We start from the raw sequence: 13,379 nt of genomic DNA, 5'->3' as shown, positions 1-13,379 counted from the left end.
TGCTAGGGGCCCGTTCCGAAAGTTGCACGAGTTTAACGCGTTAAACGAATTATGGTAACTGGCTGTCCCATAAGTGCTTCCGTGCGTTTCATGCAAGAATGAGATTCACCAAACGCATGGGCTAGGAAGCTGGTTTGTTCCGTGAGAATCGTCTGCTCCTTGCAGACTAAGCACGTGCTGATGGATTCAAACTGCACTAGTTCGGAGAATGTATTATAATTTTAACAGATTTCGATATGAAGCAACATGCACAAGATGAGTATGCCTTAACCGTTCTTAGAATGTGATTAAAATGAGTAACAGTGTCCACAGTAGAGTTCATTTTTGCCATAAGGACATTCCTTGCGCTGACGCCATGCGGAAACTTTCTCTAAACAAAACGCTGCGCCTGCACCTTCGCCTAGTGTGTCCCATAAGTCTGTAAAATAACTGGTTTCACCAGATTCACGAGCCCAGTTATTTTTGTTGAATGCGTTCGTTTCATTAAGACTTTCGGAATGCGCCCTATATTAGTAGTACTCGGTTCGAATCTCATGTGAGGTATGGATGTTTGCGAGCTGTAGCAAAATATGACGAGCCTTATGACACCAATTCTTGCAATCTGAAATTTTGGGTACAAGCATGATACAAGCTTTTTTGCAAATGGATGGCCCACTTTACCTCGGTCTGAGACGCATTTATCCCTCCATCATACTGCTTGTATCGACAGTATTGATACTTGACTCAATAAATTTGTTCCCAATTGAATTATTAATCAATAGCGAAACATTGTAACATACTGTGATGTCATCTACACATATAACTAGGGGTGTGCAGGATCCCGAGAAGTCGGGGAAAAAAATTTCCCATCCCGACTTCGGGCAATGACTTCCCGACTTTTCGGAATCCCGAGCAGTCGGGGAAATACCGAATGGTCATTTTAAAAGGTCGTTAATTCTCGACATTTTCTTAAATGTCTGGAACTTGTCGGAAATTGTTAGTTTTTGTACCAGAAATGCAAAAAGAATCACTTAAGGTGAAAATGACGTGTAGAACTCGAGATTTCCAGAGCTTCGGGAAATTTGGAACATTTCCCTTCCCGAATTTATTGGGAAATTGTGATTTTTTCCCGTTCCGAATGTCGGGATTTGAAAAATGTCCCGTCCCGCACACCCCTACATATAGCATCGGCCATCATCGAAGGACTGTCGACCTCCGTGGTGGAGTGGTTTTCACAGCACACTACGACGCCAAGGGTTCGAATCCCAGCCTGGGTGTTCCTTGAGTGTGTCCCTTTTTATCGTATCACTCATCCACATCGTTGCGATTAGACAAAAGTGGCAGAAAAGCGACGATGAATGACAAAAATAAAATCTTCGATGGACTCTAAGCGAAACTAGACCTTAAGCCCCTATCACACGGAACTGGATTTCTATTTGGAATGCTCTAGTTGACGCTGGACTGGCTACCCATTTGCTAGTTTTCGCCTCACACGGTACTTGTTATACCGTACTTGTCGATAGTCTTTCGTTCCCATAATGGCGGCCGCGCGAGATGTAAACAACGTATCACTTCACACTTTTAAAATACGATAACTATTCAACCGAGAGGAATATCGCATCGCATTAAATGGTTTTAGGTAGAGAAGAACGGCGCTGATAAAATACATACTTTACAACGTTTACTGTACACGTATGGAAGAATATTTTAGCTTTTTCAATTGTAAACATGCCTTTCGTGTTGTATGCACTCGGAAGCCACAGACAAAAAAAGGCTACTTTACAAACTCACAGAATATCTTCACATGGCCAAACTTTGCTCTGATTGGCTGTTCCACAGAATCTAGTCGAAGAAGTTAGTAGCAATTAGAACATGTCCTATTCCTCAAAACCAGTCAAGCAGTCAGCCAGGCGGCCATGAATACTAGCCAGAAAGTCAGTTCATCGCCAACTAGGGCATTCTAACTAGAAATCCAGTTCCGTGTGATAGGGGCTTTAGTGTCATCCTATGGACGAAGAAATGGGAAAACTACAATGACGAGCTTGTGTGTATCCACTTGAGCTCCATCTGATGTAGAATTGCTCATGAAAGGAGGAGTTGTAGAACTTCAAGTCGACTGAATAGTACGATTAAACCCATACCGCAAGCCAAATGCCGATTTAAATAATTGGTGGCTAACTTTAGCTTATTTAAGGTAGGCATTATTTTCTTTAATACACACGTATACAGTAACGTGTTAGGAGGAAAATCACTTAATTAACTGGATGCTAACTTTTTTTTATTGAGCATTAAGTAGACAACATGTAGCAAAACGTCAATTACTGTGCATGTTATCAAAATAAACACCGGAAAAAATTGATTTTTCTATACATGTTTTCTGTGTGGTTTTTACGAACGTAGTAATTATGAACCAATTATAGTCTGCAATGGAATATAAAGGAAAGGTGATATCATAACTGAAATAGTTACATCTATTGTGCGGTGTGATGAAATCGTGTATAAAATCAGTTTGCAATCATATTTTTATATTATCATGTTGCAACTTGAAAAGAAGCTTATTTCAAATGTAGTGCTATTCTTGTGAAAAATGAGTCGAAAATTATCAAGACAATTTCAACAAATTGGAGAAGATTACCAAACTTTATGCAGACTTTGTTTGAAGAAGACAAGTTTAAGAATTAATATATATCAAGACGAAGGACTCCAAAGAGATATCTTAAGGAAAATATTAAACTGTCTGTCACTAATTGTAAGTAATATATTTTGGTATCAATTACATCTCCGAACAACCTCTCACTCGTTTATTTCGTCATTTTTTACTTTCGTACTTACCGAGTGTGCACTGCGGAACATTGTGTAGTGTGTCATTTTGCTTTTCTCATGAAAATAATGTCCATGACAGTAATTATTGTTCGTCCTTTTTTGGCTTCGGGGTAACACAGTATGGAGGGCACAGCGTCGTGGATCAGTGGGTGCACAGTGTTTCCAACCTTCTTAACCAAAAAATGCCTCGCACACCATTAACGGATAGCCCCAAATACCATTCACGTATAGCCCCAAATACCATTCACAGATATCCCCAAGAACCATTCACGGATATCCCCAAAAACCATTTACGGATATCCCCAAAAACCATTTACGGATAGCCCCACGAACCATTCCGGCAAGGTTAGGTTAGGCAAACATAGTTAAAATTTTAGTTCGTAGTAATATCAGGAATGGGGTTGGTGAAGGTAATTATGAGACGGGAAAATGAAGGTAAAAATGAGACAGTGAAATATTGCACTAATGCAGTGTTTCAAACTTTGAATAAAAATCATCAAACGTTGCCTAGGATCTTGTCTTTCATTATATGTATATTACAGTGTTCTGAAAAAAGTCATTTACTGGGAAAACATTCTTGACTAAAACTCCTTGTTTTATTTCAAAAAAAACTTTCAAATTCCGACGACAAACTTTCGCTGTACCCAGCCATCTATTACTTTAGGAGCAAAATTGAAACTATAAGTCATTGAAAGTTTAACTTTAGAGTAACATCAATGCAAAAAAAAAAAGTAAAAAGTGTCTTTGTGACATGAGTCATGTCACTTTTCAATTTAGGTGACAAAATTAGACACGTGAAGATGAAAATGAGACAGCAGATATTTATCTCGCCTATCTTCTTCTTTTCCTTTTATGTATTTACAATTATGTTAAAGATGTCTTAACTTAAAGAAAGTAAAATTGACTATCAAGTCCAGTGGAAAGCACAGAAAACCTTCAACGTGGTGACTACATATTCGTTCGCTTCAGAGGTGGTAAAAGAAAATTTACTGAATTTTGGTACGTGTGTATCGTCCAAGAAGTTCTTGATAAAAACTATATCCAGATAATGGGAATGAGATATTCAGGAACAAAAGACACGTTTCTTGTAGACGAGAATGATATATCAGTAACAAGCCTTTGCGATATCATTGGCAAGTTGGATGTTCCAAAATCTGTGCTTTTTGGGGACAGTGAAATATCAATTCCCCCAGCAAATTGATGTGTTTGAAACATAGCCTAGTTTTGTTAATTTCCAGCATGTATTTCAGTTTCTTGAGTTACCATATTGTTTCTTAGTAGTACCATGTTTCAATTACCTATTTTCCTTGTTTATTTAGGTATTCATTAGCTGTATTGAAATGTTAATACCAGTATAGAATGTTCGTTTTTGAGTTTATGGCAAGACCTGTAGGCCTAAATTTTTTGTACAATTGATGTTTTAATTTTTTTCAATTTTTGTGTTAATGAAAAAGATAGCTTACTGAGGAGGCCTAACATTCATATTTTCTTAATAATAGTAGCATTGGGCATAGCTTAATATGTTTGGTATAATTTAACAATACAGGGAATTTCTCCAATTTGTTTGAAATTTCGGATACTTACTAATTTGGGTCTCCTAATCACGAATCTGCACTTAAAATTTGGCGCTCACGTATAGAAATTCCTGAATTATGGCTAGCCCCACGGACCATTGGCGCACGGTTAGGTTAGGCTAGGTTAGGTTAGGAAACATAGTTAAAAAAATTTTAGGGTCGTAGTAAGATCAGGAATATATATATTTTATTCTTTAAGTATTCGAAGCAGAAAATCTTGCGATAAATAATGAGCAATTGTGCATTGTCGGTTGCGATGACTGACCCTCTTATTTTGCAAGTTTGACACGTGAGCGCCAAATTTTAACTTCAGATTCGTGATTAGGAGCCCTAATTTAGTGAGTATGCCAAATTTCAAACAAAATGGAGAAATTCCCGGTATTGTAAAATCGCTCCATATGTTTATGTACTGAACTAGGCCTATCAGTAGTAGCTTCACAATTTTAGTTTGCTTTATTTCTATGTTTATGGCGAGACATAACTGCTTTACGCTGTAAAATGTAGGCTAGGCTATGTTACTTTGCCTATTTCATTCATATTTTATTTAATGTGTAGCATATAGGCCTATACAGTATTCATTATGTCTCCTTATTTTCCTACAGCCCTTCTCATTTCTAAGGATTTCTTGGAGCTTTAACTCTAGAAGCCATAACTCTGTCAGTTTTCACGTTACAAAAAATATATATATATACCAAGTGGCTCATATTTTCATGCTCTGTCTCATTATTTCATTCCTACTGTTCCACAGTGCATGGCCATTGAGATATAAGCATGTCTCATTCTTACCTTCATGGTGTCTCATATTTTACCTTTTTTGAGGTTAGAAATGAGACAGTTTTTAAAAATTTTTTTTGACTTTTGGGTGAACATAATCATAACAAGCCAATAAAAATGGAAGTATAACCTGAATTGTGTTGGTATAGCTTTGGTTTCATCACAATAAACCAGTTCTAGACAAAGTTCCAATAAAAGATTTAAAATGTGTCTCATATTTACCTGCACCCACCCTGTATATTTCGTTTTTTTCATCATCTTGCAACACAATGGCGTGGTTGGAAACACTGACAGGAGGTTACGTCATCAAATGTGCGCAACATCCAGCTCTCGTAGAGGAAGGAAAGAACAGCAATGGCAATTGTGCGTCGGAAAGATATTTTTCGTGAGAAACACATTAATTTCTTGCTCAAGCACATTCAACGATGAAAGAAAATACCTCCAGGAACTATCTAAATGCTAGAAAAACTCATTTCAGTAAGTACTTTCTTGTGTAAAAATGAAGAAATCCGTTGTTCGGAGATGCAATTGTTACCTATATTTTTTTTCTAGTAGCCTAAATAGTAATAGTACATACTTTGAATAATAGGTAGAATTAATCATTTATGTTGAAGGTAACTGTTCTGGTACCTACATCCTATCTGCCTAACACGTCTCACTCGTTTATTTCGTCACTTTTTACATTGGTACTTACCTATTGTGCATTGGGAAACATTCTTTTAGGTGTTACTTTGCTTTTTTCACGAAAATAACTTCAGTTTCTAACATTAACACTTAATGTTGTTCTTCGTTTTTTCGCTTCCGTAACACCATATGGTCGCGCACTTGGCTGAACAGCTTGACTTGTGTAGTGGATATGCAATGTTTCCAACCTTACTAACCAAAAAATGCCCCACACCATTCACGCATAGCCCCAAAAACCATTCATGGTAAGGTTAGGTTCAGTTAGGTTAAGCAAACATAGTTAAAATTTCGGGTTGTAACCGGAAAATACCCCACACACCATTCACGAATAGCCCCAAACATCATTCCCGCATAGCCCCCCAATCCATTCACGGTAAGGTTAGGTTTGGTTCGGTTACCATACATAGTTAAAAAGAAAGGGAAAAAAAAGGGATGTCATTTTCTTGTAAAACAATGGCATGGTTGGAAACAGTGACAGGAGATTAAGTCATGAAACGTGTGCAACATCCGGTTCATTTAGAGAAAGGAAATGGAAGCAATGGCCTTTGGGCATTGGAGAGATATTTCTCTTAAAAATACATGAATTCCCAGTCAAACAGATTCGACGATGAAAAAAAAAACACCTCTACAAACCTTCAAAATGCTACAGAAACTCATTTCGGTAAGTAGTTTCTTCTGTAAAAATGAAGAAATTCGTTTGGCGCATACCATACTGTTACCAACAGTTCAGATTGTTTTATGGGTTTTTGAAATTCTCCTAGCAGGAAGACTAATTATCGTAGAATTTTGGCAATCATTGTCACACGAAATTTGAACTTTTTTTTAAAAAAAATGAGCACTGTTTGGATTTCGATAAAAATTACATATTTTTAATATATAACCACATGTGCCGTTCCCATGGTCAATGTATTTTCCAATGACCAACGACTAAGTATCGTAGCGTAGACTAGTGGGAATTAATGTAGAAGTAAATCGGAACCTTTATAGAATACATTTAGGGACTTTATTTTAATGCTAAGAGAACCAAACCTGGCCTGCCTAACCTAACTACGAAATAATATATTGAACAAAATCTTAAGTAATCACTAAAACTCCGCAGTATGTGTTAACAGAAGTAAATCAAAGTAGAACCATCTTAAAATTGCATTCGTAACATGATGAAATCGCAAAAAACCAAAGGAACTTGGGCCATGTTGAAGTATTTTATAATTCACATTTCTAACAAGCATTCGCGGTGTGATAGGGTGGTTTTAATAATAATAACCCTTTTTATTAAAGCTGTTGCTTTTACAACCAGAAAGAAAGAAAAAATACGTCAGGAATGATATACAGGATTAAAAAAATAAGTCTATAATAAAAGCAGATAAATTTACATGTAATACAGTAGCGTGCAAATTAATCCGAACAAGATGCATACTTTTCCAGGTATACAATAATCTTAAAATACGTTGCAGTTTTAAGCTTGAGTTTCACTTTTTTTTAAAATAACTGCACATTCTCTCTCGATAATGCCCTGTGCTATGAACAACGATCCATTTTTACTCAATAGTTGATTGTTGAAGACCCGAAGTAGAGTCTATTGTTGAAGTACCACACGTTAACAAGGGCAGAAAGCATTTTATCCTTGGTTGAACAATCCACTTTTGATATCCTTCTTTTGCAGATAGACCATAAATTTTCAATTGGATTTAAATCAGGTGAGTTTCCTGGCCAGGAGAGTACTTCTACATTGTTATTATCAAAGAACTCATTGACTTTTCGAGATGTATGACATTTTGCTATGTCCTGTTGGAAAACACCATCACCATCAGGAAAAGATTTCTTGAGATGAGGTATGACTTTTTGTCGCAGTATGTCAATATATTTATCACTGTTCATCATCCCCTTAACAGGAACTATTGGTCCAGGCCCTTCAGATGTGAAACAGCCTCAGTACATTATTTTCGGGGGGTGTTTTGGAGTTTCTTGCATGTGTTCTGGTGAAAGTTTTTCACATTTTCCTTTACGAACGAAAGAAACCTTGTGACCATGCACTTCAAAATGGCATTCATCCGAAAAAAGCACTTTCTTTCAGTCACTCACGTTCCTTTCCCGATGACGTTTTGCCCACGTTACAAGCAACTGTTTTTTCAATGGCCTACAAGCTTTTCGTCCAGATTCAAGCAGTCTGCGACGCACTGTTGTAATGTGGACATCCACTCACTTGACAATAAATCACGTGTTAAATCACCAGCAGTCAGTCTGGGGTTCTGTTTGCTTTTTCAAATAAGAATTCGATCATCCTTCAACGAAGTCTTCCGTTTCCGACCACATTTTCCCTTTCTTTGAGGCTCGATAAATCCAGTCTCCCAGTATTGTTTCAAAATTGAATTAACCGTACCCAATCCGACACCACATTCTGTAGCAATTTGTCTCTGTGTCATTGAAGTATGCTGTGATAACGTAACAATTTTCGACCGTTTGCGTGGCATTGTATCCATTTGGGTAGCAGCCGAAATGAGAACCACTCACAAAAAAACTTACCTTCCACTTGGCACATAACTTGCAACACAACTGACTCTTCGTCTGTCGACGATAACAAAAAAATTCAACAGTAGACTCCACTTTGGGTCTTCAACAATGAACTATTGAGTAAAAATGGATCGTTGTTCATAGCACAGGGCATTATTGAGAGAGAATGTGCAGTTATTTAAAATAAAATAAAAAATAAAAAGTGAAACTAAAGCTTAAAACTGCAACGTATTTTAAGATTATTGTATACCTGAAAAAGTATGCATCTTGTTCGGATTAATTTGCACGCTACTGTACTAATAGTGACTTTATTTTATGTAAAGAGGAAGTACAATATGAATTAGAAAGTAGCATGTAGTTATTATCATGACAATGATGAGATAAAGTAATCAATAGGACAAAGGACAATAAGAATTTTGCTAGGTATTGTTTTTACTACTGTGACTTCTGTGTCACTAGTGTCAACTGTCCCATCTTTTGGAGACACAGGATCAGGCAACTCTTCACTCTTTGGAACAGGTCATTTACCTGATGGTATATCTGGATACTTGACCGATTTGTTAGCCTTAGATGTTACTCCCTTTACACTTCTTTAAAAAATTACAGTGAAAAAAGAGTTACTGGTGTGTTCCTTTAGTTGTTGCCACAACATGGGTATAGCAGATGGCATAAATTTAATGTGAACTGCTTAACCACCCTCGGGAATTTACAGGACATGTCCTATAACATCTCTGTGTGACCCATGTTTTGTCCACGTCAAATACAGTTTGTTCACTTGTTTCACAACTGGAGTTATCATGGCAGTGTTTGACTTGACAGTTGTTCAAAAGACAGAACAAAATGGATCTGGATTGTTCAAAACTTCCTTAATATTTTTACAGTGAGTATACAGTCTTGAACACTTGATACTAATAACATGTAAACATTTCTGCACCTTGATGTTTCTTACAATGGCAGACACATCATAGTGGTCCTTCAGAAAGCATTGTACCACAACCTCAAACTTGTAAACAAACTGTGAATTAGAAGCACCTAGCTGCCCTCCGTGGCGAAGTGTTTAGCATTGCATACTACAATGCAAGAGGTCCCCGGGTTCAAATCTCAGCCTGGGTATGGATTTTTTTTAGTGTCCCTTCATCATGTCATCACTCATCCTTATCCTTGCAAATTGCCAAAAGTGGCAGAAATCTGAAGTAAAATAAACCAAATCAATCAATCATTCCCTCAGTGTTCTTTAGTGGTAATTGAATTGCATATTTATTTTCTGATTCAGCACATAGCCTATTGTTAATTTCAGAAGTAGGTCATATGTAGAGTAGAATGCAATTAAATTAATATTGTTTTCTCTTTACGGAAATGTTTTCGAAAAATCAAATTTCTCTAAGTTGGAGCCTAATGCAGAAATACTGCTTTCTTATTACTTTCAAGACCACCTATAATATTCCACGAAAGAAAAACCCCATAATGCAGTGTTATTTTTCCATTGTTGTCTTCCAACAGGTTTCGGAAGATGACCCCTTGCCGAAGCTTGTGTGTGTGGCATGCATGGGCAAATTGGATAACTTCCAGGACTTCCGAGACATGTGCCATGAGTCAGAGAATCTTCTCACCAACTGCGTCTCAGCTGCGGAAAAATGCAATAGCAACAAGCAACACTTTGAGGTAAGCATTTTGTCTTTTAGGAACTGCAGGATTGGTTATAATGTAAGTCATGAAGTTGTTTAGAATTTTAAGGAAGTTTTCACTTTAAGAAGAAAAAAATCACCTTTTCTGTACTCTTAAGTACTATGCGAGCATCGATTGTGTGATTTTATGAAGAAAATACACATTTCTTGAATGCCATGGGGAGCTTGCCAGATGTTGAGTTGGGACAGCTAGTACTGAGTGTTGATTAATTCCTTATAATTTTAGATAATTCCTTCTAATTTTAGACAACTCGTTTGAACCAGTTTCCAAATTCAAATACTTAGGAGTAATATTAACAAATGAAAATTATATTAAAGAGGAAATAAAAAGTAGGCTTAATTCAGGAAATGCATGTTACTTCTCTCTTCATAAACGTTTGTCTTCTCGTTTAATATCTAACCCACAGCTCTACAGCCCTTTGAAGGGCCTTGGCTTACCTACCGACTGCTGGTCTCCCTCCCACACTGTTCCTCCGTCACCTGTTATAGCGTGGAGGTCTCAGACCAGTATTGGGGTGACGGGTGATCAGCCTGACAAACCCCCTACCGTTGTTGTAGGTCTTCTCGACCGGATTACACTCACTCACTCGGAGCTTCCCAATTTCCTCACGATGGTGGGTTGCCACTGGCCCTATACGTAGGCCGAATAAATTCCGACCAGAGCCGGATTCGAACCTACGCCGTCCCCGCAGCGAACGATCTCAAGACGAGTGAACGCCTTAACCTGCTCGACTACGGAGGAGGACCTCGTTTAATATCTAAGAAACTAAAAGTTAAAATATTCAAAACAGTAATTTTGCCTGTAGTATTATATGGGTGTGAAACTTGGTCCCTTACATTGAAAGAGGAACACAAATTGAGAGTATTTGAAAATAAGATCCTTAGGAAAATATTTAGACCTAAAAGGGATGAGGAGACAGGTGAGTGGAGAAGGTTACATTATTTAGAAGTACATAATTTGTATTCATGTCCAGATATTATTAGAATAATTAAATCAAGAAGACTTAGGTGGGCAGGCCATGTGGCACGAATGGGAGAGGAAATAGGAGTTTACAGGATTCTTGTTGGGAAACCTGATGGTAAGAGACCTGTAGGAAGGCCAAGACAAAGATGGAGGGACAACGTTGAGATGAACCTAAAGGAAATCGGTAGGGATGGAAAAGAGTATATAGATCTTGCTCAGGATAGAGACAAATGGAAGGCCTGTGTTGCTGCAGCCATGAACCTTCGGGTTTAAGAATTTTAGATGTGTTAATGTGAGTGCTTTTTGCATGTCTTCCTTACATACTTATTATCTTTTGTTTCTTTCTCCATCTGATACAGCAATGTCCTTTGCATTTACATTAGCCACAGATGGGATTCCATGCTTGACATCATCTTTCTACATCTGACTGTACACTTGTCACACTGACTAATGTATGATTTTCATGGACAACCTTTCCATGCTTCTTTGGCCCATTCTAATTGTGTATTTATTCTCCATATTGCTGCATTTACTGCCGGTAAACCAACTTTTCTCACACATATTTTTTTGTACATTTAGCTTTGATACATTGGAAATCTCTCATTATATATTGTGCAGACTATTAAAACAATGTTTTAAACCTGAATTTATGTAAATTATATAAATAACTCAATGTACGCCACTGATTATTCTTCATCGCACTCTTCTGACGACTGGGTTCGCTCTCAGATTGTAAGCAGGGAGGGCAAGGGAGCCAAAGAAAAAGTGGCTGGGTGGTTATTTAAGAACAAATGGCCTGTGTGGTGAGTTCCACACAGCATTGGCAGGAGAAAAAAAATCCTTGTTGCTTTCTGTTTATGTGCCACGCTTGGCAAAGGCAGTGTTGCTACATGAACAGAAATTTTCCTTGGTGGAGGGAATTTAAGGTCCTGGTGAAAAGAGATTTTTTTATGAAAAATGTCAAAATTACCAAAGAAATTGAAGTTGTTCGACTTGCAATGGTGTTCCATTTCTATTATATATAATTCATCTATTTGGTTTGTGCATAAGTTTGTAGCATTTGTATTTGGTATTTCAACACTGCGGTGTTAGAAGTTTATCGTTTAATGTTCATCAATTGAAGTGGCATTGCTTTGCTTGTGAATATGCATTGAATTTTACAGAATTTAGGAAAGAGGGTGTTATTTATGGGCTAAAGAACAATAAATGTCCTGTGGGGGAAAAAAAGAAAAACATTTCTGACATATTCTTCTGTCTGAGTTTAACATAGGGGCAAAGGTAGCGGAGGCAGCTCGAAACATTTGTCCTTTGTACGGGAGCATGCCAACAGAGAGAGCACTGCAAGAAAATTGTTTTGTCATTACAAAGAGGGCATGTTTGACTTAACTGTTTCTCAATGTTCAGGAAGACCACTTAAACATTTTAATCCACGAGAATTAGCAAATGTGATGAACTGTGACCATTCAACCATCGTGCGCCATTTGCATTCCATGGGTAAGATTCAGGATACCACACGCTTTAAATGAAAACAACCAAATCAGCAAGTAGGCCAGGAAGACAGCATCAAGTTCTGCGACACGATAATGCACACCCAAATTCCGCTAACATGACAGTAGCTGCTATCCAGGAGCTTGGTGGGTAGTTATTCCACATCCTCCTTGCGCTCTCTGATTGCTACCTTTTCAGTTCTCAATTCATCAATCTTCAAGGAAGCTCCTCCTTTGGTGGTGAAAATGCTCTTCAAATTTGGCTTGACAATGCTTTTAACCCAGAATCAGCTGATTTCTTCAGGCGTTGAAAAACTGCCCCAGCGTTGGTAGACAGTCATAGACAATGAAGGAAAATATATTACTGATTAATTTATGTATTTTGTTCATCTCAGATTAGTATCAAATAAGAATACTTTTGCCACGGTGAAAGAAGAATGCTACGAACTTATTAAAACATTAAAATGCTGACCATTGCAAAATTTTTAGTATAAAAAATATGCACTAAAAAGTAACGTTTCCACCCTCTAACAGGGTCTTCTTCAGACAAATATTCGCAATAAAATTTGACTTAATTTTTTTTATTGTGAATATTCGTCTGAAGAAGACGTTGTTAGAGGGTGGAAACGTTACATTTTTAGTGTATATTTTTTATGCTAAAATTTTTGCCATGGTTAGCATTTTAATGTTTTATTAGCATGGAAACAAGGCCTAACAGTGTTACGAACTTATGGATCAACCCAATAAATAGGGAGTGTATAATAAATATATACAGTAAATCAGGGTTGCTACACATCTTGTAAAGAGGGAAATGTCAGGGAATTTTGCAGATCATCTGGAATTTACGTTCATTTTGTGGTCTGCAGGAGAAAAAGTTGAAAAATGAACAAGCAGTTAG

At 37.3% G+C, this 13,379-nt stretch overlaps 1 protein-coding gene across 4 annotated transcripts in view; it reads left to right on the top strand.

Annotated features, from left to right (window-relative positions):
* The first annotated feature begins 2,313 nt into the window (after positions 1 to 2,313).
* Positions 2,314 to 13,379, top strand: part of LOC145989711 (uncharacterized) — an 84,843-nt gene continuing 73,777 nt past the window's right edge. For 3 of the 4 annotated variants that reach the window (XM_083124956.1, XM_083124961.1, XM_083124957.1), the window contains exons 1-2: positions 2,314 to 2,728; positions 9,846 to 10,007. In XM_083124956.1, coding sequence (XP_082981082.1) covers positions 2,567 to 2,728; positions 9,846 to 10,007 — 324 coding nt within the window. In that variant the 5' untranslated portion in view covers positions 2,314 to 2,566. Of the gene's footprint in view, positions 2,729 to 5,497; positions 5,628 to 9,845; positions 10,008 to 13,379 lie in introns of those variants that run through there. The other variant, XM_083124958.1, reaches the window with a different exon arrangement.

The sequence above is a fragment of the Lepisma saccharinum genome, chromosome 7 (assembly GCF_977018435.1).
Source record: "Lepisma saccharinum chromosome 7, izLepSacc3.1, whole genome shotgun sequence".
NCBI lineage: Eukaryota > Metazoa > Arthropoda > Insecta > Zygentoma > Lepismatidae > Lepisma > Lepisma saccharinum.
The sequence above is the reverse complement of the archived record's forward strand: the minus strand, read 5'-3'. Positions and strand labels throughout refer to the sequence as shown.